Consider the following 24,787-nt stretch of genomic DNA (forward strand, 5'->3'; position numbering starts at 1 on the left):
AAGAGCTGCCAGGCTGTGCTCAACCAGAGCGCAGGCACTCTCCCTTGTAAATTCTGGTGCCAACGCCTCCACAGCTGGTAGACTGATGTGCGATCGAGGCCAGCGCTGCTGTGCTGTATCTGACAGTAAGAAGAGTGGTACCAGACTCACCACCGATCAGAACCCAGTGCAGGAAACTAGGACAATCAAAGCAGCATCTCCCAGGCAGTATGGGAGCCATCCATTTGACCATCCTGTCAGGCTTGGCCTAATTGTTTTCCAGCGCTTTCTCAAGCTTTACTGGTGACATTGTGTACTAAATTGCTACCTTTCCAGGATGAGAACTTGGGCCGCAATAACTCCATACAACACCATCTCACAGAAACAGGGCAATTTGTAAGTGCAATCATGAACTGAGAAGGAGATGAATGATTGCAAATAATGCTTGACATGCTTAAAAGAGTTCAATTCTCCGAGCTTTAATTCTCTTTAACTGACAATGAACTTGCACTAACTCGAATCCATACCAACACTTTAAGAAAATGATTATGAAGAGAATACCTTTATTCAAAGCAACTTATGGGAAACAGCTGGATGATTTACCTCAGGCCCATGGCTTTAGAGCTCATCTGAGGTGTGAACCTGGTATCTCCTACTTAGATGTCCTTCACCTTAACCTCCTTAACCTCTTGAGCTCCTAGGCTCCAGCATTATTAATGTGTGGGGAATCCATTTGCTACATGACCAGTGGCATTTGTGATCACAAAAGATGTCATGGTTTGAAGTTTGCTTTTTATTCTCTTCTTTTTCTTGTTAACCATCAGATAAGTATCAGGATCGCCCGCTACAATAAAGGAATGAAAATGAGCTTTACAATGTTGCAAATCTGCTCAGAGTGTGGGGTGAAGTCCTGAGCCTGTTTCACTCTACAGAGCATTGAGCATTGGCCAGGAGTTCTGTAGCAGTTGCAGTTAAGAGCCCCCAAGGACAGGACTGCAGTTCAACACTGCCCCCGAGTGGCCACCTGGTGGGCCTGCAAGCACATGGGGGGCTTTCACTGCCTGTCCTGCTTGGATTCTGTACCAGCTGCCAGGCAGTGGGACCTGTTATATTTATCATAATTCTGACAGTAAATCTTCTGTTTCTCTTCCCACATACAGTATGCACGCATTCTTAAAGGCATGAACCGCCTTTCCTCATTACCACAAACCGCACGTTCAAAGCAGCAGTCAGTATACAGCTTTAAATAAATGGTCTCCTGGCTTAAGGCCGTCAGTGTCGGTGTCCTAATGGGAAATCAATAGGGGATTTGACTCGGTGCCTGAGCTCGTAAACTGCTGTGAAGACGACTGGGCCATGGCGGGGCTTTGCTGTGTGTATGTTGTCAGATTTACAGCAGGTTGTAAAATTCCCGCTTGGCTGAGACGTTTATTTCTTCTTAATGGGGGACAGGATGTCCTGGTACCTGTCAGCAGCTCTGAAAGTCCACTAGCTTCACATGGTTAGTCATGGAGAATCATCTACCTTACTCTCGTATTTCTTTCCTTTTTTTCTTGTGAATCCCTTTCTTTTGCTTCTGTCTGGAAGCTTGTCAGAAGCACACATGGGGGGGGGGGGGAGTATGGCGGTGTCGCGCAGGTGCAACAGTGAGGTGCTTCCTCTAACCTGGTTGTTTCTCCTAATTTAGCTGGGAATAAAAACACTTAGAATCACAGACAATGATCCCTCAAAGAACAGATGACTAGAAAAGGCAACTGCAATGAAGGGGCGCTACAGTATGGTGTTCGTACTGCCTAGCCGACTCATAAAACAGCTCTGAACACTGCAAAAGAAAGGTACAGATACGTCTTAGACTCTATTATGACTCCCCAGGGCCAAAACTCCAAATGTGTTATATAAAGAGATTGACTTGTAATGAGATAAAACAGCTTATAGTTCTCTACATAAAGCAAAATGGAATAATAGGAGCATAATAGCAAATAATGAACTTAGCTTAGCACAAACTGAACAAAAAGGAGCTTTGTACAATTTGTAATCATCACTGGAACTTCTATTTATAGAGAGAGCAATAAGAAGAACATAGTTGAAAGGTTCTTTTAAAAACAGAAGTCGGTGCCATGCCAAATAAGGAGCAGAGAGAGGAAAAACAGCCTATTCTTTCCCCTGTGTGCCCTGTGCACTGCTCTCTTTCTTTGTCGTTCTGGAAAATAAAAAGTTGAAATCATTGTGAGGGGCACGGTGAGAGTTGTTTTTCTTGTTGCCTTTATTAACATATCACATGGCTGTGAGCATCAGGCAGCACTGGTGTCAGCAGATTTTTTTTTTAAAGTGCCTTTCTGTGATATTGGGGTGACACCACTCCTCTCCCCTTCCCTGAGCTGGTTCAGAAATCATGGCCAGCTTTTACGGAGCTGTGAATTCCATCCCACTCAGAGCAGCTTCTTAATCCTGACAGCTGCAGTGTGGCTGCCACAGCCCTGGCATCACAAAAAGAGCCTGAGCCAGCCAGCCAGCCAAGCCAGAGCTCGGTGGGAGTGTGCTGCCACGCATCTTGGTGCGTGCTGGTGAGCAGGTGGCAGGAGGCATGTGGCTTGGCACTCACTCTGCTAGGTTAAGGGGGCCACGCACATCCACATGGAGAGCAGGAGGAAGGAGGGAGGAGAGGAGGCAATTGTGAGTCCCTGTGTGGGGAGAATCACACTAAGTATAGGACAGGGTGCCATAGTGGCGATTGGGATTTAGAGCAGATTGGGGGATTGCGGAAAGAGGCAGCATGGCCTTTCTTATCAATGTTCCAAATATTATATTCCCAGAATTTATCCTGTCATGTTTTAAACCTAGCACAATGATAATCCTGCTGCCTTACAGCTAAAAGTAATGTGTTCAGTTCTGCCCCTGGGTGCAGATATTTCATTTTGGAGTCTACATGACATCCTCACACTTGTGTACAGCTCCAACTCTTTCTCCTCCCAAGAAAGGCAGTATGTGTTTGGGGGATTACAGATGGAAGCTAGCTCACAGAGTGTAATGTATCTGGTGCCATGTTACAGAAGCTTAACATATTCACCTTGGTCCTGGACAGAAAGGGAGCTGTGTAAAACTGTGTGGATTCCATAAGTTTTTTTTGTTGCTGTTCTCATTGTTTTCAGTCCCTGTTGTAGTTCAGCCCTTGTCAGTGCCAACAGGGGATCAAACCAACTACAAAAGGCTGCAGAAAGTGTGGAACGCGGTTAGTGTGGATTTTCAGCAGGGTTCTTCTGTCACTGATTTTAAACAAAAAATGTTTCATGTTCTTTTTATATGGGGCTTGGGGTTACATTTCCTATGAGACAGAATTGTAGAAATTAAACCATAAGAAATTCCTTCTCTACAATGCAAGCTTGTGCCTGTTGGCATTCTGATATCAGAACAGAGAAAAGCAGTGGAGACTTGTTTTAGTAGCAGCTGGTGGAGGTGAGGTCATTTCTCTCTGCCCTTTGACGGATGTTTTCTCCAATCCTCCTCCACCTCTCTTTCTCTTCCCCTCTCCTCCTCTCCGTCTTTCCCCTGCCTCTCCTCTCTATCACATTCCTACCCTACCACCACTTTCTAATCCCTCTCTCCTTCCTTCTCCGCCTCTCCAGGTCGTGGGCTTTGGGGGCGATCGCTCTGCTTTTCCTGTTGGGTCTGACCTGGGCATTTGGTCTTCTGTTCATCAACGAAAACACCGTCATCATGGCCTACCTCTTCACAACCTTCAACGCTTTCCAGGGCATGTTCATCTTCATCTTCCACTGCGCCCTGCAGAAGAAGGTCAGTTGCACCATCTGTTGCAAGACCAAAGAGAAAGACTCTTTAAGAGAGGTCACTTTGGTATGGACCAACACCAAGACCAAAAAAGTGTCCTGGTAAGAGAGCTCACTTTAGTGTGTGCCATCACCAAAAAGGCCAATGAAGTGTCCATGATAGGCTTTAAGGTACCTCTAAGACCCCCTTACATCACATAAATATAATCATTTAATTTCTAATGAATGTAGACAATAAATAAACACATTTAATTTGTGAAATAAACTCTGAAAACCTGCAGCCCTAGATACAATGAGGCCTACACATGTTGAAGACCTACTGTACTCTCCAAGTACAAGTTGTACAAGGGCTGAAAGCAATTTGAAAGGGATAATTAAAGAAATTTAAGGGTTGAGGGTAGCAATCTGTTGGAATGAACTTGAGCAGACAGTGAGTGACTCTCACAGTCTGCTTCATTTATGTTTTGTTTAATTAGATCCAGAAAGCACGAGAAAGGTTATAAACACCAGGAGAGCACTTGATCCCCTCTGGCTCTTCTGGGCAGTACCTTTTATTTCAAAAGGCCTCACAAAGCCGTCTCTCCCTCTTCATGTCTCCATCTGTTCCTCACTCCAATTCAGTTGGCATGGGCACCTTGGACGCAGAAGTGTGGTGTGGTTAAATGTTCATTGATCAGTCCCATCTGGCTAAATCACACAATGTGGTGTAGGTGCTGTCCTCTACAAACCAACCTGGGACATCCTGGGTGTGATATCAAGACCTTTTCTTTGGAAGTTGTGAAGTGCTTTTGTATATAATAATGTTTCCACACTCCAGTTGTGTGTACCAATTCACCACACATACTCTCTCCCCCATACCTGCACCTAACCTTTAATTTGATACCTTTGATTTCCTGCTGCCTTTAAAAGACTCCAAGTGAAGTCTGCCTGGGTTATTCGTGAATTTTCATACAGACATGTAACCAGTGGAGTCATACTTTTTTCATTCCATTAGTAACTAATCAGTGCCGCTATTTATAATAAAGCTATTTATGGTAGAATTTCAGATGCCTACTTTTGTTTTTGTCAAGACTCAGGGGCTTGTTTCATCCTGAAATCCAAAGCACTTCTATGGATTGACTTTATTAGTTCCAATTCAGGATTTGGATTGGTAGAATTGGATCCCCTTGTAATCCACCATTAAAGACTAAAGATGATCCTCAATCCTTTGACAACGGTGATTTAATCTGGTGGCTCATCTTTGACATATACCCTGTGCTGCAGGTCCACAAGGAGTACAGCAAGTGTCTGCGCCACTCATACTGCTGTAGCCGAACCTCCAATGCAAACTCCCATGGTTCCCTCAAGACCTCAGCCATGAGAACCAACAACCGCTACTACACAGGCAGCCAGGCACGGCACGGATCAGCACACAGACAGGTAGTGGGCCTGTTAGTCAACAGATGCTTATTTATGTAGAGCACCTTTCTCAAGGATCACCACAAATGCAAATATCGGTTCTCATTTGAGATTTAAAGACATCAGTTAAAGCCTCTTACTTACAAAACAATACTACGAGGATCTGCTTTCTTCTCACAAGACCGTATTTGCGTTTCCCTTTTTGAATATTTGAAGGCAGATGCTTAAAACAAAAAGGAACTTGCTGCTTCTCCTCCTGTTTTAGCCTGCTTGTTCTTACTTTCAAAATATCTGAGTTCAATTCTGTTCACACATGACGTGGACATGCTTTTTGGGAATACAGTCCTGAATGCACTAGGTATTAATCAACTAGGCTAAGAGTGTGGCACAGATTGGAAAATAGTAATCACTTATTCTGCCTCATCATAAACATACTGTACAGCTTGATCAATGACAGCTGGGACCGCTGAGATGAAGAAAGAAAGAAAAATGCAGCTGTGATCTGCAAGCAAATATAAACAGGCTCCCTCACACTGAGGGACAAAATGAGAGAAGGAGCATAATTTTCAATTCTAAATTAACTGAGCAGGATCTGGAAACAGTTTTGATGCATTTAAGGTCAAATATGTGTGCTCACTGTTCTGAAAAACCAAGTGCTTATTGTGCTCACAGTTGAATTCCTAACTTGCAATCTATGCCAAATTCATTTCTAGTTCATTTTATAAGAAAATGTGCAGAATTGCTTCTCATTTTCCTGGGAGGCTTAGAATTCATTATCGGGCCCAAGTAGTCATCATCTGGGCTTTTCTTTTACTGTGCAGTAGCTGTTTAACTAGTGCAGGTATAACATTTATATGAAGCATACTTTGCAGGATCATGAGCTGGAGTCTTATTGCATTTTAATAAATATTATCTTGGTGCCTGCTCAAGGCTTTTTAATTGATATTGAATGTTATGGTGTTTATGGTGGTAGGATTTAGGATGATGATGATGGTAATTATTGTTGTAGGTGGTGGTGTGATTAGTATTAGTATTAATAATAATATTATTTTGTTGTACAATGTATTGAGATGTTATACTATGAAAGGTGCTATATTCAAAGGTTATTATTATAAAAAGCAATCATTATTAGCACTCAGGAAGGCAAAATCACAAATGTTAATACGGCGCTCTTAACCTTGGGTGTGGGGGTAATTTATAATTTAAGCAAAAAATGCTCAACCAATATACTGTACTTCAACTGTGACTTCATCACGAGAGATGAAGCAAGACATGCACATCACTACACTATTATATATACTCCTTGCTCAGATGTGGTTTCATCAACATCCTTCACACACATTCTAAGCAGGTGTAAATAACTGCCGCATATCACAGCAATCAAGACTTAAAATCCAATAAAGTTACGAAAATCTGACTCCCATCACCCATCAACATTATATTAAAATTCTACTCATTTGTCTTCTGTTCTTTCAGGTGGGCAGGATTTTCTTTTGCTGGTGTTACTATTGTTCTACTATAAAATCTACTCAAAACTATGCCATGTTTTGGCAATATTTGCAATGATGCAATTTCAAATAAATTTATGTTTTTTTGTGGATTGAATTGTTTAATTAGTTTTTAGTTTTGGAAAAAACTACTGAATTCTTTACTGTTATTGTGTCTTGAATTGAGGAACCTATAAAAGGTCAAGAGAACCTTCAATTTTAACACATATTTGGTAGGCATATGACTCTGTTATGGTAAATACCATAACACACCCTGAGAGTTTACTTTGGCTGCAATAGTATTTTAGAACTCTTGTCCTGGTTTTGCCATTGCTGTGCTGTGGTTTCCTATTATTTCAACAAGCCTTTAGTAGTGGCATTTTAGTCCACTGCACCATAGGAACACTGGAGCACTTGGTCCAGTAGTCATGACACTCCCATGGTGCAGTGCAGTACAATGAAAGCATATTCAAACTACAGCAAAACTGTGGTCAACCTATTTGCAAAAGAACTGTGATAGATTTTCCAAGTCAAGCTTTCATCTGGGAGTTACAGCAAAAAAAAGCAAATTGCACTTTTCTAGTCACAGTACTATGTCAAAGGGAAACACTTAAGATTAAATTACCAGATTCCCACAGTGGACCAAGCATGAACATGCCGTTAGCAGTAACACCTGTCTCAGTCACATCAGGGTGTGTTTGTGTGTTGTGGAGGAAGGGGGATCTAATTCATAAAACTTCCATTTCTTTGATATTAAGTCTTGGCTCTAATATTCAAATTACTGCATTTCTTAACAGCAACAGCACAGCCTTTTAAACAGCTGTGCTTCCTATGCTGGATTTCCAGACTAAGACTACAAGCTGTGCTCAATCTTCAACAGCACATCTGATTGTAGCCCAGAGTATGCATGTGTCACCCCTTAACTGTCTTTACAGTAGGTGAGGGAAATCAGATACAGCTGTGTTGTTGCTGAGCCATCTCTGTGAATTCATAAAATGGCCCATAACTCACTTCCCTTCTCCTGGCCCTTTCTCTCTTCCCCTCCATGTCTTTCAGAGCCGGATTCGCAGGATGTGGAACGACACGGTGCGCAAACAGACCGAGTCGTCTTTCATGGCCGGGGACATCAACAGCACGCCCTCCCTCAACCGAGGTAACTCTGAGCTGCGGCTCAGCTCCATGTTCCCGTCCGTCAAGAACACGAGTTGAAACGCCAATGCGTGGCCCTTAAAGGTTGGGTTTCAAGGCTTGGGTTTCTGGTACGCAGTGCATATCATCTCATGCTGCTATAGCTGTTTCTGTAACCTGCCTGCACTTTGTCCAAGCATTATTCACATCCTGACAGGTCCTCCTCATTCTCTCTTTTAAGATATTTGATTCTGTTTTGTCCAGCAACGGGGCTGTCTGTCATTCTTATGACTGCTTCTGTGGCACAAATGAATTGGAGAATAGTGTTCCTCCAGCAGCTGAGAGTAACAACAAACAGACAGCAGTCCTTAGGCCACGCAGTCCTGAGCAGACTAAATGATGATACAGTATATGGTATATATGTAAGTGAGCGTGGTGAACAATGTACAGTAGGGTCTTGATGTCAGCAACATTTATATTCACAGTTTTGCAATGTGGTCTGGATGAGAGGGTTTTGGATGGAAGGAACTAAAGGTAGTTCAGCACAACTTTAAAATTACAGTACCTGCCCTACAGACTAGGGTGGTGAGACAAGTATATATTAGTGAGTGAGCCTCACTAATATATGTCCTGCAGCACCTGGGGCGCGAACCCGGGTCTCCAGCGAGACGCAACAGGGAACCAGCCACATGAGCTAAAGGAGACCTCCCTCTGCCCAGGCAGCTGAGGTCCCTGCTACACACTGACGCCCCAGTGAGGGCGCTGACGTCACCGTATCTGAACTAGCTCCGCTACACCTCTCCCTGCCCGATGTTCAAGTGCCCACTACCAAGCATTCCCATCTCATCGTGTTCTTGTTTTCATACTCGAACAAAGTTCTGTATCGGTAATGTGGGGAATGACAGGCTGGAGGCGACTTTACAGTCTCACTGAGAGTTTATTACCCTTTTCATTACAGTGAAGAATGCTAATCACAAGGGCAGAGAGAGAACATACAGGAAGGACACAGGGGAGGGTTTCATGCTGTTTATTTTAGTAGACTAGTTTGTGATTACTGTTTTACTCTTTTAGTTGATCAATGTTATTTTCATAACAAAGCCAATGCATTAATACTTTAATTTTCATATAAGGGAGGATAACTTATGTCCTTTATGTCTATGCATACTATATATTGTTATATTTTATTCATTAGTATATTAAATGCAAATGTGGCTATTTGTGATGGTTCTCTGCATGGAACCCTCACAAATGTCGAGACCCTACTGTACTGTCTACAACATATAAGAGTTCAGATCCAGCAACCGTTTCATACGGATTGAGTCGGATTTCACTCTTGAGCTGTGTGAAGATTTGATATTAATTAATTTAAAATTTTATACTTTGATGGTTGAAGGTTCCTGTCTGATTTGTGCACTGCATACATTTTTAGCATAATTAATATACTGTAGTCTATAATAAAATGAATAAAAATCTTGGATTATATAGAGTCTGCAGGAATAAAAATAAAAAACTCATGGATCAAAAAGCAAAAGTTATTTATGGAACTGCTACGTGACCTTAAGTAGTTTCCACGTACAGTATGTATCCCATCATTCCAGTTTTAAAATTAACTTATGGTGGTCTTATGTCAAGTCTAATTGGCATAAGTCAAGCGTAACTTAGGAGGGGAAGAGCCTGTAACATTTAAAAATGTGTCATAATGATAAGAAGGTCCTATGTTCTTAAAGCAAGAGTAGGAGAACATGGTTAATAATTACTGGTTAATTTTTAGTTGTCAGAAGACCGATCAGCTCTTAAATTGGACTTGGGTAAGATAATAAATGGTTCAGTATGAAAGAACATGTTGGATTACTTCCCTTTGGAAGTGTCTGATGTGCATCTCTGGTTTGCTCTGCTTTTTAAATCAGGTGGGTAACTTTCTTGTTTGTTTTCATCTTTGTGTTGGAGAAGCAAATCAGTGTTTTCAGTGGTCCACAGGCACAGTGTTCACTCTTATATTCCGCACATAGAGACTATGTGGGTGCAAACCCAAGAACAGTAAGGCACTTCTATACCCAATGCATTAAGGGAATGTAAAGCAAACTACCCAGCCAAGAAGTTGAAGTTTCCTTTCAGGAAATGGGTGAAGGAGATGCTTGGATCAGTTAGCCACTACAAATGAGTTAGATGGGTCAAATGGACTCCTCTCATTTGCAAAGAGAGGAGTCCATTTGACCATTTATGTTATTATATGCTTATTCCCCATTTTTCCTATAAAGAAGCCTGAGCTGACTTCTTGGAGTGCAACTGCCCATTTAAATGAATATGAAACCTCAATTAGCTTGCAGCTTGTCCAGAAACAAAAACCCCACAGAGGATAGAGGTTGAACTACACATCAGCAATTACTGCAGGGTCACATACAGTACAACAGAACGTCAGTTTGATGGCTTACCCAGTTGAATCCCAGTTCAAGGATTTTCTGTAATTTTCTCAGCGACATAAAGTAGCAAGGCCATGAATGAGATGAGGCTTGAACTGGGAATCCCCTGGTAAAACTGTCTGTGTATAGAGTTAAATTAAACTATGCTGTCTCTTTTAAATCAAGCTCCTGCAGCTTTGACACCCGATTCCTGCCAGTCATTAGAATTCTGATGGCAAATTTTGCGGGCAAGATAACCATTCTGTTTTTGAGTGGCATAAATTAATCCATTTTTAAATTAATTGATTACCTGACTCAATGAGTACGACGTTAATTTATTTTATTTAAGGGGGAGATTAAAGCTCATTTAGAGGCAATAACTGTGGGCCCATCTCTGCCATTACAGCTGATTATGAGATAATTTGGGGAAGAAGGTTTAATAACGCAGCCATTGAGAAAATCTGCTGTGCTTTTGAAAGAGAGAGATGCGGAATTAATTAAAAAGGGAGTTTAAAGAAAACACTTATTAATGAAGATTTGTCAAAAATTAGATGTGGCGTCCGTGTCACATGACACAAGAATTAAGAAAATGTACTTTAAAAGCTGTTTGACTTTTTATCTTTTCAGAGAGCCTTTAAATGATTGAAATCATTTAAATGATTGAAATCATTTAAAACAGCTTGCAGAACAGAACAATCTGGATGTCAATCAAACTTATCTCTCCAGCTGCTTGTACTGTTGTCTATCTTTTAAAAATAATTTTAGAAGATGGGTGCATGATTCTGTCGTCTTCTGTGTCTTAAATACTGTGATTTTCTGTTATAGACATTCAATAAAAAAAATCCCCAGAGTTGAGTGGATTAGGAGATTAGTTGGTGAAGATTTAACTGGATGGTGCTCCTTAAAGCATCTATACCCATTTAAAATGTATCTTAGTCTTTGATCAAGCATTTTCTCTGCACTTTACATTGATTTATCTTATAGTAAATCTATAATAATGAATTATAATAGTAAATTGTAGGATTATCCTGTTGCAATAAAACAGTGAAAGTATAGGACAAACAAACAAAAATGTTGTACAATGAAGAAATGACCACACCAATAGCTTGTATTTACAGATGTAAACGTTCTGAAAAGTTATTTTCCCATTTATCCATTTGTAACGTTGTCCTCTGTTACTGCTCCACTTCAGATTTCCATCTTCCATTCTAAAATCCCACCAAACCCTGCTTCTTTAAGCATAAGAAAACTTTTCAAAGAACAGGCTAGATCAAGCACTTTGAGACTGCCCTTTCTGTCAGTCAAGCTCAGTCTTGAAACTAGTGTGTGAGCTCAAGAAATCTAAACTGAAGTCTACCCCCTTAATCGAGTGAAAATCCTTTACACCATTAATCAAGTCTCCTCTTAAATGTAGCTCAGTTTCGGTCTTGTCTTCTCATTGTTCCTACTTTCCAGCTGTGGGAAAAGGGCAATTGTTGAAGTCTAACTATAGCATTGTTAGCAAAAAACATTTCACCTAAGCCCACTGAGAGAAGGTCGAGTTGGGACATCATAATAGCATCACACAGTACTCAGAAGCCCATGAAATAATCAATGCAATGTTCAGGGGGAAAATCAATCACAAAATACATGGAAAGTTGTAACATGGTTGCCTCTGCTGCTAATTTGTAGCCCTTTAGAACATCACTTCCTGAAAAGATTTAAATACCACAGAAAGACCATCGTTAGCTTGTATTTGTCTATCTGCATTCATTCTCCATCTGTGAAGCTCCCCCTTCTCTCTCTATGGGAGTCCTGACTTCCTTGTTCTCCGTCCGAGGGGTCAACCCTAACCTAAGAGCGTTCAGTCAAAGCCTCTTATGCTGACCTTCTCTAGTTTTTTTCCTAGAAATATCTTCTTTTTTGGTGTTGCCATTCACTGTAAAATGTAAAAGTTCATAAACAGGGCAGCAGAGTGCAACAGTGGTTGGCATTCCTGGGTTCAATACCAGACCTGGGGTGCTATCTGAGTGGTGTTTATATGTGATCCCCATGTTCACATGGGTTTCTTCCAGGTGCTCCAGTTTCATCTCACAGTATAAACACATACTGATAGTGTAGGTTAATCGGCTTATTCATAAAATTGTTTGTTCTGTATGTCAGCCCTGGAATGGATTGGTGTCCCATTCAGGGTATATCCAGCCTTGTGCCTGTTGCTTGAAAAGACTCTGCCTCTGCTACAACCCAGACTTAGAAAAAGATGCTAGAAAATGGATGGATGCAGTTCAAACACAGACTAGCTGGTAAGATTCCAGTTCAGATCAAATGTGCTCTAGAACAGAGTTCCTTAGTGATAACTCCCTTTGTTTCACCTCTTAATCCACCTTTCAGAAGCTCAGAAGCGCTGAGTTAGTGCAGCACATACAGTAACAGTTCCCAGCATAAATAACAAAGAGAGAGAGCTTAAGAAAGCCCAGGACTTGAAACAAAGAAGACATGGAAAACAAATACCATAAAAGCAGCTCAGGGATATGTTAAGTCCACTGAATTCCCTTTATTCAAACAGCAGCAGTCTGGGGAAGGTAAAATTCTGACTTCAGTTGCTCCTTCTTATGTCGTGTTCAAAGAAGCAGGCAATGCTTCTTTGACTGCTCTCTGGCCCCTGCCGATCCTGCAGCATGTTCCCATGAGCCTGCATCCTCCGCCAAACAGCAGCAGGCTTCAGTCAGTGCCCCAGGGGCACTGAGATGCTAGCATCTGCCAGCTTGTCCTCAGGCTGTCTTAACTACCCAAGTCTCTCATTAACAAGGAGGATTTCCACCCCCGTGCTGTTGTTTAAAAGCTTGCAGAAGATGCAATTGACTGGCTCTTTAGATACCTCTGCACAGCTGTTCTTATTTCCACTTATCTAAGAGCTGAGCTACTGCGGAGAGAGATTTAAATACCTACCTCTTAAAGCACTGGCCTGCTCTGACCCTTGAACACTTTTTTGCAAAATGTATTTTCTCATTTTGGCATACTGTATAGTACATGTGTCAGCAGTTTTTCTTGCTAAGATAATAAGTTGAGGACGCCAAAGAACAGTTGTTTGTTTCCCCTTGTTATGCTTAACTTCTGACTTACGATAGAAATATATCTGGCTTACGATAGTATTAGCTTTCTGCAGGTCTGGGTATGCTTTGGTTTTGAATGTCTTCCTGACTTCCCTAGTGAAAAGAAAGAATCACATTGAAAATCTTTCCAAAATTGTTTTCACTGCACCATGCACTATACAATAGTTCTTTCTTTTGCTTACTTGAAATTCCTAGACACATTTAGGAGTCAAAATTCACTTAACATAAACTGTTGATACTCACAGCACAGTTTCCACTATTTCTTCTTTTATTATAACAACTTTGACTGTTTTTAAGGGGGGGGGGGGGGGGTTAGTGGAAGCCAAGCTTGTCATTTATCTGTCTTGAATTCATATGGATCAGATCTATAAAAATGTGTTCACCACAACTCCAGGTAAACGACAGATCAGCAGCCAATATGAGTCGTTGCAGTATCTAATCCATCACATTTACACTCCCAATCAGATCATTTTGACTCATTGTCAGGAGTTCCTCATCATTAACACCATTTGTTGGTCTCTGCACATCCATGAAAAGAAGGCTGCTCTTTGCATTGCAAAGTACAAGTCAGTAGTTCATTCAAATTCTAATAAGAAATCTAATAAAAATACAAATATAAAGGGATTTTATACTTAATACTTTGGTGTTAACTCATCCCACTGTGGAACTCTGCTCAGTTAATAGAAACGAACTAGGGAGCTGCTACAAGGGTGCAGTTTGGGTAGAGGGAGGGTTTTAAAAAGATGCACACAGAGCTGTGGGAAGCTGGCAAGTACTTGTTTGTAGGAGAGTGGAAGTGTGGGATTAGAATTTGAGCTCCTCCCAATAATCTGGAACATAACATCATGTCTACTGGGCTTAATGTCAACATAAAACCAAATAAAAAAAAAATGTGAATAGAAGATCACAAATACAGTAGCTGCCTTTCTGAATACAAAAAATGCAACATATCTAAGACATTTGCAAAGAAATGTATGTATGTCTCCCTACAAGACCCACGACTGATCTCCACTGTGACTCTTGGTGCTTTTTCAAAGTAGGAAGGGGAACTGTTTCAAGTCAAATATAAGGTGCTGGTTTCTTCAGTCACTCACCTCAACACATACACACCTTCATTTCCTGATGGTGTTCACAAGGTAAGATATGCTATTGTAAATGTTAAGGTAGAAGAGCAGCAAAGATTCACAGAAATATGAATTAGGAGCAACTAAGAAAACTCACACGGCAGGCCATTAAACATGCCAAGAATTAAATAATGGGGAACAAACCATCTGACAGAAGATTGCACTTTACAGTGGTGTTAAATTAATTAAATGAAGTGTTTTGTGAAAATAAACGATTTATTAGGCTTCTGTGAATGATACAGTATGATAGTATACACTACAGGTATCTAATACCTTAGTGTTTTAACCCTACAGAAAAGATATTGCACTCAATGATATTTTTATCCTGTCATTCAGCAGGGGGAAATTGAAAAGTTGGCTACCCCTGCTCCCTTGATGGTATCACCTATCACTTTAGATTCCTGAGTGTCAGTGAACATTTCCACCTCTACGCATTACCATATCATAAATTTACACCTGCAGATGTGAGAATCAGAGAGTAGGCACCCAAGTAGGTGTCTTGCTGGGTTTCAGTGCACGGTTGTCTTAGAAATTCAGCTGATAGAAATATTAATGTTCTGGATTATCTGCAGTCATGAATGAATGCATGTACTGTATATGTTCTGATGTCTGAATCTGTGTGTTTTACATCAGTACTTCATTGGGCAGTTTATAATGTTACATTTGAAACAGGGAGAAGATAGTTGGGATGTCATTTCAGTATCAGGCTATTGCTCTTAAATCATGTGAGTTCATAAAGATACCAGGTGTTCATTAATTAATTTAGCATTTGAGCTGAGTTAAATTTGCCAAAATTAGTTGATAAAGAATCTGTATTAAAAGCCATTCACCAAGGACATGGTTTTAATTAATGCAAGAACAGAGAAAGATACAATTTTGTCTCACTTGAGTAATGAAGATCTCCTGGATGCCTATCAGTATGATTGAAGATGCCCTGTCTGTGAGAGGTGATGCCCACAGAATGAAATGCTATGCTTCAACAATCAGCACATTAGACAAGAGAAACCACAAGACAGGCTCTGTAAGGGATGCCTGATTCATTTGCAATAATTGTTTTCAGACTGCATTGACTGTTGCACGTAGAACGTCAGAACGAAGTGACTGGTACATGCAATTTGATGGAAGATGATCTGCAACCACACAAGACATTCAGGACTAATGTGTAAAGCTGAGAAAGAAAATTTCTGTCTTCTGTGGGCCAAAGAACAACTGAGATCGTGGAAGAGAGAGTGAAGCATTCTGTACACCGATGGATGCTTTTTTGGACAGACCTGATGGAAGACAACGAGTCTGGAGATGAATGACAACAACGAATCTGTGCTGAAGCCAAAAATTGGGGAGTGTGTGATGGTGTGTGAAGGAATCTTCTTTTTAAGAACAGCTCTGGAGCAGATGGAGGGAAACCTCACTGCTCAGTGATAGGTTGATAAAGATGCTTGAACCAACAGCTTTAATCCTTCTTGCATACCAATCCAATCAGGAAAATGCAAGGTTTCAAGGTTACTCAGCTTTTCTCCAGACAAATTAAACATCTGTGGTTCAACTTTTACATGCCACATCAGTCTGTCCAGATGCTGATTGGGTCTAATAGTCAACACTGTCTGGAGTGTGCTAATGGAGGTGGTCATACCTACAGTAATAATTTAACTTTGTGATTTCAGTTTGACTTTCTACTGAAGACCTATCATGGTTCCTTGACCTGCAGTTTTGTTCTTTTATTCACTATTTATTTGATGCCTGTCTAAAATAATTAACGAACCTGAGTGTTATGATTCTTTTGAGCCTCAAGGCATGACTATACAGTATGTACATACACATTTAGTCAGCTTTGAGTTAGTTGTCCTAAGCCGCCCTGTGGTAGCAGTCGTGGTACAGGGCAAAGTCAGCTACATGCATATAAACTCATGCTCCCCTGATCAGAAAAGAATTGATGTCACTGTCAACATCACAGGCTGATAATGGTCCTCTGATCAAATAATTTGGACCCTTGTTCTCTCCTGCTCTGAGGCAGGAAGCTGAAGATGAAAGAAAGCTCCCAAATGAAGAACCCCGAGAGCAGTGACTGTGAGAATGCGCCCAGGTCCTAGCCTTTTTACATCTTAATCAGCTGCAGTTAATCGCAGACTGCGGATTAGATTAACATTATGCTGGGTTAATAAAGATAGCAGTAATATTATAATTACACAATTACTGGTTGCTAAAAGATGATTTATCACAAATGATGACAGAAATATATAGAAACTGCAGTTATTACAATTACAATTATTAGTAATGGTAAGAATATTGATTGCTAAATTGTTAAAATCAGTGTAACTAAAAAGAAAAGAAACTAAGCCTTGTGACACTCTGATCCTTTGACCTGTTGCCAATACTTGATCCATTAATGCCCCATGGATTTTCCAGCTATTCCTAGCTGAGGTCTGATCTCAGTACCTCCACCCTGGCAGCACAATTACAATATGAAGACTCCAATAGGATCAATAACTTGGAGGAGATCTTAATCGAAAGAAGCGTCAGGGAACATTGATGGGCTGCTTGATCTGCACCTTGAAGGTGCTGACCATACAAATCAACTGTGTATTTTCCTGGGGTTTCCTGTGACTTGAGCTCCTAGTTAATTACCAGAGAGGCTGAAACGGACAAGCCTTGCATTGGATTTTTTTCTCAGACTAAATCAATTACTGTATATATTATCCGGAAAACCTGTTGGAGTAAAGGATGAAGGATGTTGGATTAGAAGCCCTCCGGGAGTCCAGTCTGACTTTTTTGCAAGCCTCTCAAAGTGCATAAACCAGTCTTAGTAGGGTGCAGAGTTTCAGACTCACACCCCTTCACTGTCTACTGATTCTACTCTGAATTAGGAGAACATTAACTTTTTACTGAATAATAATAATTGCTTGCACTTATATAGCACTCAAAGCGCTTTTACAGGTAATGGGGACTCCCTTCCACCACCACCAATGTGCAGCATCCACCTGAACACTCACCACACATCAGCTATCAGTGGGGAGGAGAGCAGAGTAATGAATTTACTCCAATTTATAGAAGGGGATTGTTAGGAAGCCATGATTGATAAAGGCCGATGGGGAAATATGGCCAGGATGCCGGGCTACACCCCTACTCTTTTCGAGAAACACCCTTGGATTTTTAATGACCACTGAGAGTCAGGACCTCAGTTTTACGTCTCATCCAAAAGACGGCGCCTGTTTACAGTATAGTGGCCCCATCACTACACTGGGGTATGGGGACCCACATGAGCTGCAGGGTGAGTGCCCCCTGCTGGCTAACTAACACCTCTTACAGCAGGAACCTTAGTTTTTCCCAGGAGGTCTCCCATCTAGGTACTGACCAGGCTCACACCTGCTTAGCTTCAGTAGGTTGCCAGTTGCAAGTTGCAGGGTGATATGGCTGCTGGCAATAAGGATCTAAGGGATTTTGCTTCAGACTAATTTATTCCAGACTCCTATATGCACATCCTTATACTTTCTAATTAAATACAACCCCCCTTGTAGTTTTGCACTGCTGGACCCTAAGTATATACAGCTTCAACTGTGTTTGTGAGTATATATATATTTTTTCTTTCAAATTTAGAAATAAATGATGCTGTTTGTCTATGCAGTAGAGCAAAAATGTCCTTTTGTAATGCAATGAGCAAATTGAGGTCTTACCTGTGCATTTTGTATGTTACTATGACTTAAATTCATAGTTACTATGACTGTTAAGTGGATATCTATGAACTCATTTCCTTTTTTTAATTTAGGATCTTCAAGTATTTTATTATACCAACCTGATTTTGTTTTCAGCAATTAACCCTGTACCTGCATACATCGGATAAACTCCTGTGACCTTCCCACCTTCAAAAACCTGCCTATCTATTGTTTTTTTGAATTGGCAGCACTACCCCGTTCTGGAGGTGCAATGCTAATTGGAATAGGGGCATGTCCCTCACTGAGAGCATCATCCTATTCCAGAAGTTCAGGTGATTGGAGGAGAGGCATGTCACTCACTGACAGCACTGCCCCCTTCTGGAGATGCACTGCTGATTGAGAGTTGTGTCACTCAGTGACAGCACTTTCTTCAAGGTGCCCGACGGCTGAGGTGGTCACTGTGTATGATTAAAGGTCAAGTGAGTCCTGGCCAACTAATCCCACCCTACGCTGAGTGACACTTTCCCAATTGTGTGGCATCATTTCGACAAGCCCAGGCAGTCATCTAGTAAAATGTCCCAAAAGTCCCAAACCCGTGATCGTAGAGCTTATTCTGCATTCAGATTGCTGCATTTGTGTTGCAGTTTTGTGCTGTTTTTCCAGCGATCACTCCCTCCCTGTCCTTCCTCACTCTTGCACTCTCATGTTATTTTCAGTTTCGTTTTCTGTTAATAAGCTGCACTGGCGCGGCTGAAACAAAACATGTCGAGAGATCAGTTCTGCAGATGGATCATGTGGAGAACACAATAAAAGGCGCATTTACAAACAGACAAAAGAGACCAGTTATTTAACCAAAACAAAAAATAAATTCGAAAGCCAAAAGTACACAATATCCCCAGAGTTCAGCCCGGGCTATGTGCCCCATATCACTTAATAGAACATAAAAAAGGATTATGGATTACAGATCATTCAGACCGTCTGGATGATCGGATTGTCAGGAGCTTAATGATCCCAGTAGTCCCATCAGTGCTCTTTTTAAATGCCCTCTTGTGACTCAATGTCCACAGCATGACTTGGCAATCTGCACCTCACACCCACAATCCCTCTGTGTAAAGAAGTGCCTCCTGTTTTTTTTTTTCTCAGAAATGCACCACGTTTGCAGTGAGTTGACTTTCTCTCTTGAATTTTGAACATGGTAATGTTAGAAATGCTGAAATTGACAGGAGGCTATTTGGCCCATGGAGCTTGTTTCTATGCTTGTAGTTTACTGACCTCGGTTTCAATGACTTGGCTGACAGGCTGGTGGCTCTCACCCGTCTTTTTGCAAAGCAGTGCCTTCTGCTCTCAAACGTAATATTTCCATTTAGCTTTCAGCTGTGTTCACTCTGGTTCGTGTTTCACTGCTGTCAGTAAAGGTATTCAATTATTTCAACCTGTCAGTCTAGAACATTCCTTCAAACTAAGAAAAAGGAGAAGTACCGTATCTCCTAAAAGTTGTCTTTGTTCCAAGCCAAAAACAATTGTAATACACTTTTGAGACCTGGATTCATTCTGAATACTGTTGTAAAATATTCTGTTACCTTCTTGTTCTTCGATAAAGTGACTGTCAGTACGTCTGTAGCTAATTTTTAGGTAATTTTTTTACATTTACTCAGTTTTTTGTATTTTAGTGGCAGGTTCTGCATAGTGCCCTCAGTGAGGCACTCTGTTATGTTAGGGGCACTCTGTCACATTTGTGTTCTATTGGAAAAAGAGGTGAACCTGTAGTGGCGCTCCTGCATCCATGAAGACATGCTATTGTACAGTACTTTGAGCACGGTCCTGTACCTCACTTGCTCCAGTCCACCCTTCTGTATAAATGGGACACCATATTGCTAGAGTTAGGCCTTGCAGTAGACAGGTGACCCATTTAGTGGGGGACTCATTGTCAGGAACCAAAAGGTTGAATAGATAGTTAGATAATACTTTATTAATCCTGTAGGGAAATTGATTAAATTGATGAACAGGAGGATCCTTATGCATTGCCGTGAACCCTGTGGAATGCAGAGTAACACAGGGACAATATCTTGGTCGATAGGAGAAGCATTGAGTCTGGTAACCAGAGAAATCTGAGAAAGACAATCCGTAAAACGATATCCAAAATGCGTGGTCGAAAAGGCAGGAGTAAAGATCAGGAACCGGGAAATCAGTCGAGAAGGTCAGTACGTGTATTAGAGAACTCTACGGAAGGCTTCTCAGTGGTGAGCGTGGGTTGGCGAGTGAGAGAGAATTAAATACTGAAGGGAGAGAGATGTGATTAGGAAATTTGGTTTAGGAGTGAGAATCTGTGGAATCTGGTGCACGTGAGATGAGAAACGAGAAACAGAGGGTTTGGGAATGCCATGGCGTTTGTGAGGAGGAGTGTGAGACGTGACACTCTTGTGCTCTTTCTTTACTTAATGCCATAAAAACCAAAAGGAGGTCTGACCCAATGAGTGATTCATTACATACCAATCCCAGCACAGTGCCTACAGTAGCTTGCTATGCTTTAACAGTGACATAAGCCAGAGTTTATCCATCCATCCATTTTCTAACTGATTCATCCAATTCAGGATCACAGGGGAGTGGGAGCCTATCCCAGCAAGCAACAGGCACAGGGCAGAATACATCCTGGATTGGATGCCTGTCCATTGCAGGGCAGATAGACAAAGACACACACACCAGAGTCAATTTTCCCAGAAGCCAATGAACCTACCAGGAAGTCTTTAGACTGTGGGAGGAAACCAGAGCACCCAGAGGAAATCCATGTAAGCACAGGTATAACAGATATAACAAGTATATAAAACTCCACACAGATAGCACCCCAGTTCTGCAGTTGTACCCAGGGCCTAAGTGCTTCAAGAGTAGGAGTTTTTCACTGCTTAATCACTCCGCCACTGTGCCGGCTAGAGTTTCCTGCCACATACCTCTGATATTCAGGGGGTGACTGGTAGGTTCAAACCATATATATCTTGTGATGTTGTCTTAATCTTTCGATCTTTCTCTTCTCTCTCACAGCTACTATGGGAAACCACTTACTCACAAATCCTGTCCTTCAGACCCGTTCTGGCACCAGTCCTTACAATACTCTCCTGGCTGAATCTGTTGGCTTCAACCCTCCGTCTCCCAATGTCTTCAATTCCACCGGTGAGCCAGTCTGTCACTATGTTAAAGCCCATGGCTGTCCTGTAGTTCTTTAACCAAAAGTCAATTTTTTTTAACCACTCCCAAGAGGAAAAATCTTTTTTCCAGGGTTCTGCTGGTTTACAGAAAAGCTGAGCTCTTTAAGAAATATGGGAAATCCCAAACTTAATTAATTGAATCTAAGACAGAAGAATTTGGTTATCCTCCATTTAAACTTTAGTCCTTACACAATCATGGATACTTATTGTATATCTCTTTTCATGTTGCAAAAACAATGAAAGAGCAGAAATTAAGTGATTGAATAATAGGTTTCAAACAAAACTAATACACCTTTTTTGGTAAAAATATCTGTGGGATGACTGGAAAGATGTTGGAGAGATTACTGTTGTGATAGGGTTGGAGATTAGGTATTTTAAAGGGTTAGAGGTGACAATTGTTGGGCTGAATATGGACATACAGTTTTCATTGTATTCATCATACTGCACTACTTGGACGTAAAATATTGCATACACCATGGACACATACAGTAGCAGCTCTATTCATATTGAGTATTGTCTGAGTTTATTTTATTCAATTTCTATTGTACTATTATGTATTATTATGTAACCTTCTTTTGTAACTTTAATTTTGTGATTTTTACACCTTAATCCCCCCCGGTGAGCTCATAGAAAAGACATTTCATTGCCAGCAACTACTGCTGCATGCTGTATCGTTGTGCATTTGACAAATAAACCTTGATTTGATTTTGATTTGATTTGAATCATTGTGGATGGAAAGCTCTTCCTTAGTGCCTGCAGTGCCTGATGTCCAAGATTGAAAGAAAACATCAAGAAGTGCTTTCTTTCTTCCTGTTTACTTCATACAGATCCTTGAAATAATGCTGATCACACTCCAACTTTCAAAAACAATCAATGTTTGTGGTGAGGTGGTGAGTTTCTTGGATGAAATGAATTTAAATGAAAACCAAACTCCACTATAAAGATTCTGTGATTCTCTTGCATGATGCCACATCCTCTTAGGGAATGCCTAAAACTCAATAATTTATAAATTTACAAACCACTTTACTTTTCATAAATCAGGGAATACCTGTTCGTTAAATGTTTTTTTCTCTTTTGTTTGCACACAATCCAAAGCTTGATCACAAATCCATAAAATTCTGTTCAGGAAATTAGCCCCTCTTCTCCTAGTCCGTTCTGTCCACTAACCTACTCAAACTAACACATGGATTCTTTTGTCACCTGTAACAGATCACTGCTCCTAATCTTCAGTATGTCTCTTAGAAAAAAAAACAACAACATGCAATTATGTAAAAAAGTATCAAATTATCATTCATGCATCTACAATGTGAGACACTCCATGCTGTGAAAATGACTACATGCCACAGCCATTTAGAATTCCATCCCTGGTTGCCATTTGATATTAATTCCTAACATTTTCAGTACATAGAACTTTTTTTCCAGACAAATCTCATAGCATTTTACATATAGAAGGGAAGACACTTCTGGAATGCTGCCCCATGTGGGTAATGTACTGTACAGGTGTGCTTCAGAGTAAATCAGGTAGAGAATTGAGAATGTGCCCCACAAAATAAATAAAGGGGGAATCTAGGGAGGTCAGATCAGACGTTAGCAAGGACATGGGGTTTAACACCCTATTCCAATGAACAGTGCCATGAGATCATTAACAACCAAGAAGGCAGGACTTCTGATTGATATCACCTCCTATAACAGTATCCGGGGTTACTGTAGTAGGCCACTGGTAAACAAAACGTCTCCTCAATTACCTGGTTTTCCTTAAAGGTTTCCCATCCCAGTACAAAACGGGCCAGCCATGCTGAGCTTCTGGGAATCTGTAGGGTGGTAATGCAACATATTACTACTTATTCAAATACAATGATGAGAAGATCATTACAGATTTAATGATGCACACCGTGGACTTAATGCATTATACAAGTTTGTTTGTTTTTTAAAGATTTAGATGACTTTTTTGCTGCACTGATGTTCATTCGTTTTTAAAAAATTATTTCTGAACTGGACAAAATGTTTTCTGGAGGCCATTTGCCTAAGAAGACAAGAAAGCCAACAGGCCACACGAATCCCTGCGGCTCATGCTCTGCGTTGATCTGTGAACCATTTCAAAGCACGTACAGATAGGATTGCTGAAATTTTTATCAAACGAGAGTACATAAACGAAACAGGGAAATGGTTCTGCTTCAACAAAGCAGATGAAAAGAGGACTAAAAAGAATTTTAAAAGGTTCTGCATAGTCATCAATGAAGAGAGCAGATCTGTAATCTAAAATCTAGAAATAATTTTAGAGAATTTTTCTTCCAGTTTTCTATGGTTCTGCTTTTCTCTCTCATTCTATGAGACCCACACAGGATTTGTGCTGGTCTAGGTGTTGGGTCTTCAGATTCTCAAAACTTCCATGTTATGTCTTTTTGTGTGTGACTTTAGAATGTCATATCTTTTCCCCTTCTTGCTTTCAAAATGTGATTGTGGGATCGTCAGTGCCTTCTTTCTGATGAGCATTTGTTAGAAATGTCAGGTCTGAGTCATGTTGCTGCTCTTTAATTTGAGTTTCCTTGTTGCCTTGCAATGTGTGAGGCAGTCTCTGTTGCCTGTTAGGGGCTGGTGAAAGCCAGCTTGCGAACATGCGACAGCTTGAACCACGCCTGGGCCTGGGTGTCTCGTCTTGCCTCTCTGTCTTGCGCTGATAAATATAGCTGTGAAATGAAGGCTGCACCAAATGGCAGCGTGAAGTGGCTGCTGACAACTGTTGCTCTCGCGTGTCTAACAAGCACACTCTGGCAGCTCGTCTGCTCTGACAGTTTGATTTTTCTAATTAACCCCTTTGTGGAAAGTCCCATCCTGTCTCTTTGCAGCGCAATACGAACCTGCGTGCTCATCAGCGTGCGTGCTTGTGAGGGAGACTTCAGAGACGGTGGTTTACATTTTGGTTATATCATTAGCCCACCATGGTTGTGAGGGTGTTTTGTTTTTTGGGACTGGGTGAGATTGTGAACAGCCAAGGAACCCCAGCTTGCTTTGTACTAGCAACTCCAGTGTTTTGCCAAGGAGTGTTCTCAATCAGAGCTGCACCCTGCCTCCAGTCGATGCTCATTCAGCTATAAGCATGGGGGGAGCAGTGAACGCTTCTGAGATAGATCTGATAGTGACAGGTGAGCTGCAACAGTAAAGCTGAATTACTTAATGGAGGTTGCCAAAATGTGGAAATTATGCTTTTTAGGTTCAACACTATGCTTGAAAAAAAGCATATACAGTAGACACATTAAATCAAAGTGCTTTGAAATTCACATCGCATGGAGCCCAAAAAATAGGATATTTTGAAATCACCATTTCCTGGTAACTTCAGTTAAAAGTCATGCATGTGCAATATTCTCTTACATTGCTTACCTTCTGACAGGTTTATGAACAAAATAGGCCAAGTGCAATCACAATCGAGATAGGTTTAAGAGTTGTGATTTTGATAGAAGCATTTTCATATGTATGCATTCTTTAAGGACAACACACTGTTGTAGTGGTTAACATTGCTTCCCTCATGGTGCTGATACACTGGGTTCAAT

The 24,787-nt window shown here is 40.9% G+C and overlaps 1 protein-coding gene across 8 annotated transcripts in view; it reads left to right on the top strand.

The window, feature by feature from the left end:
- adgrl1a (adhesion G protein-coupled receptor L1a) overlaps positions 1–24,787 on the top strand; it is a 310,848-nt gene that overhangs the window by 267,126 nt on the left and 18,935 nt on the right. For 6 of the 8 annotated variants that reach the window (XM_088603728.1, XM_088603730.1, XM_088603732.1 and 3 more), the window contains 4 exons: positions 3,603–3,771; positions 5,028–5,183; positions 7,706–7,802; positions 21,076–21,204. In XM_088603728.1, the coding sequence (XP_088459854.1) occupies positions 3,603–3,771; positions 5,028–5,183; positions 7,706–7,802; positions 21,076–21,204 (551 nt within the window). Of the gene's footprint in view, positions 1–3,602; positions 3,772–5,027; positions 5,184–7,705; positions 7,803–21,075; positions 21,951–24,787 lie in introns of those variants that run through there. The other 2 variants (XM_088603736.1, XM_088603734.1) reach the window with 2 other exon arrangements.

Source organism: Lepisosteus platostomus, chromosome 13 (genome assembly GCF_059453375.1).
Source record: "Lepisosteus platostomus isolate fLepPlt1 chromosome 13, fLepPlt1.hap1, whole genome shotgun sequence".
Taxonomy (NCBI): Eukaryota; Metazoa; Chordata; class Actinopteri; order Semionotiformes; family Lepisosteidae; genus Lepisosteus; species Lepisosteus platostomus.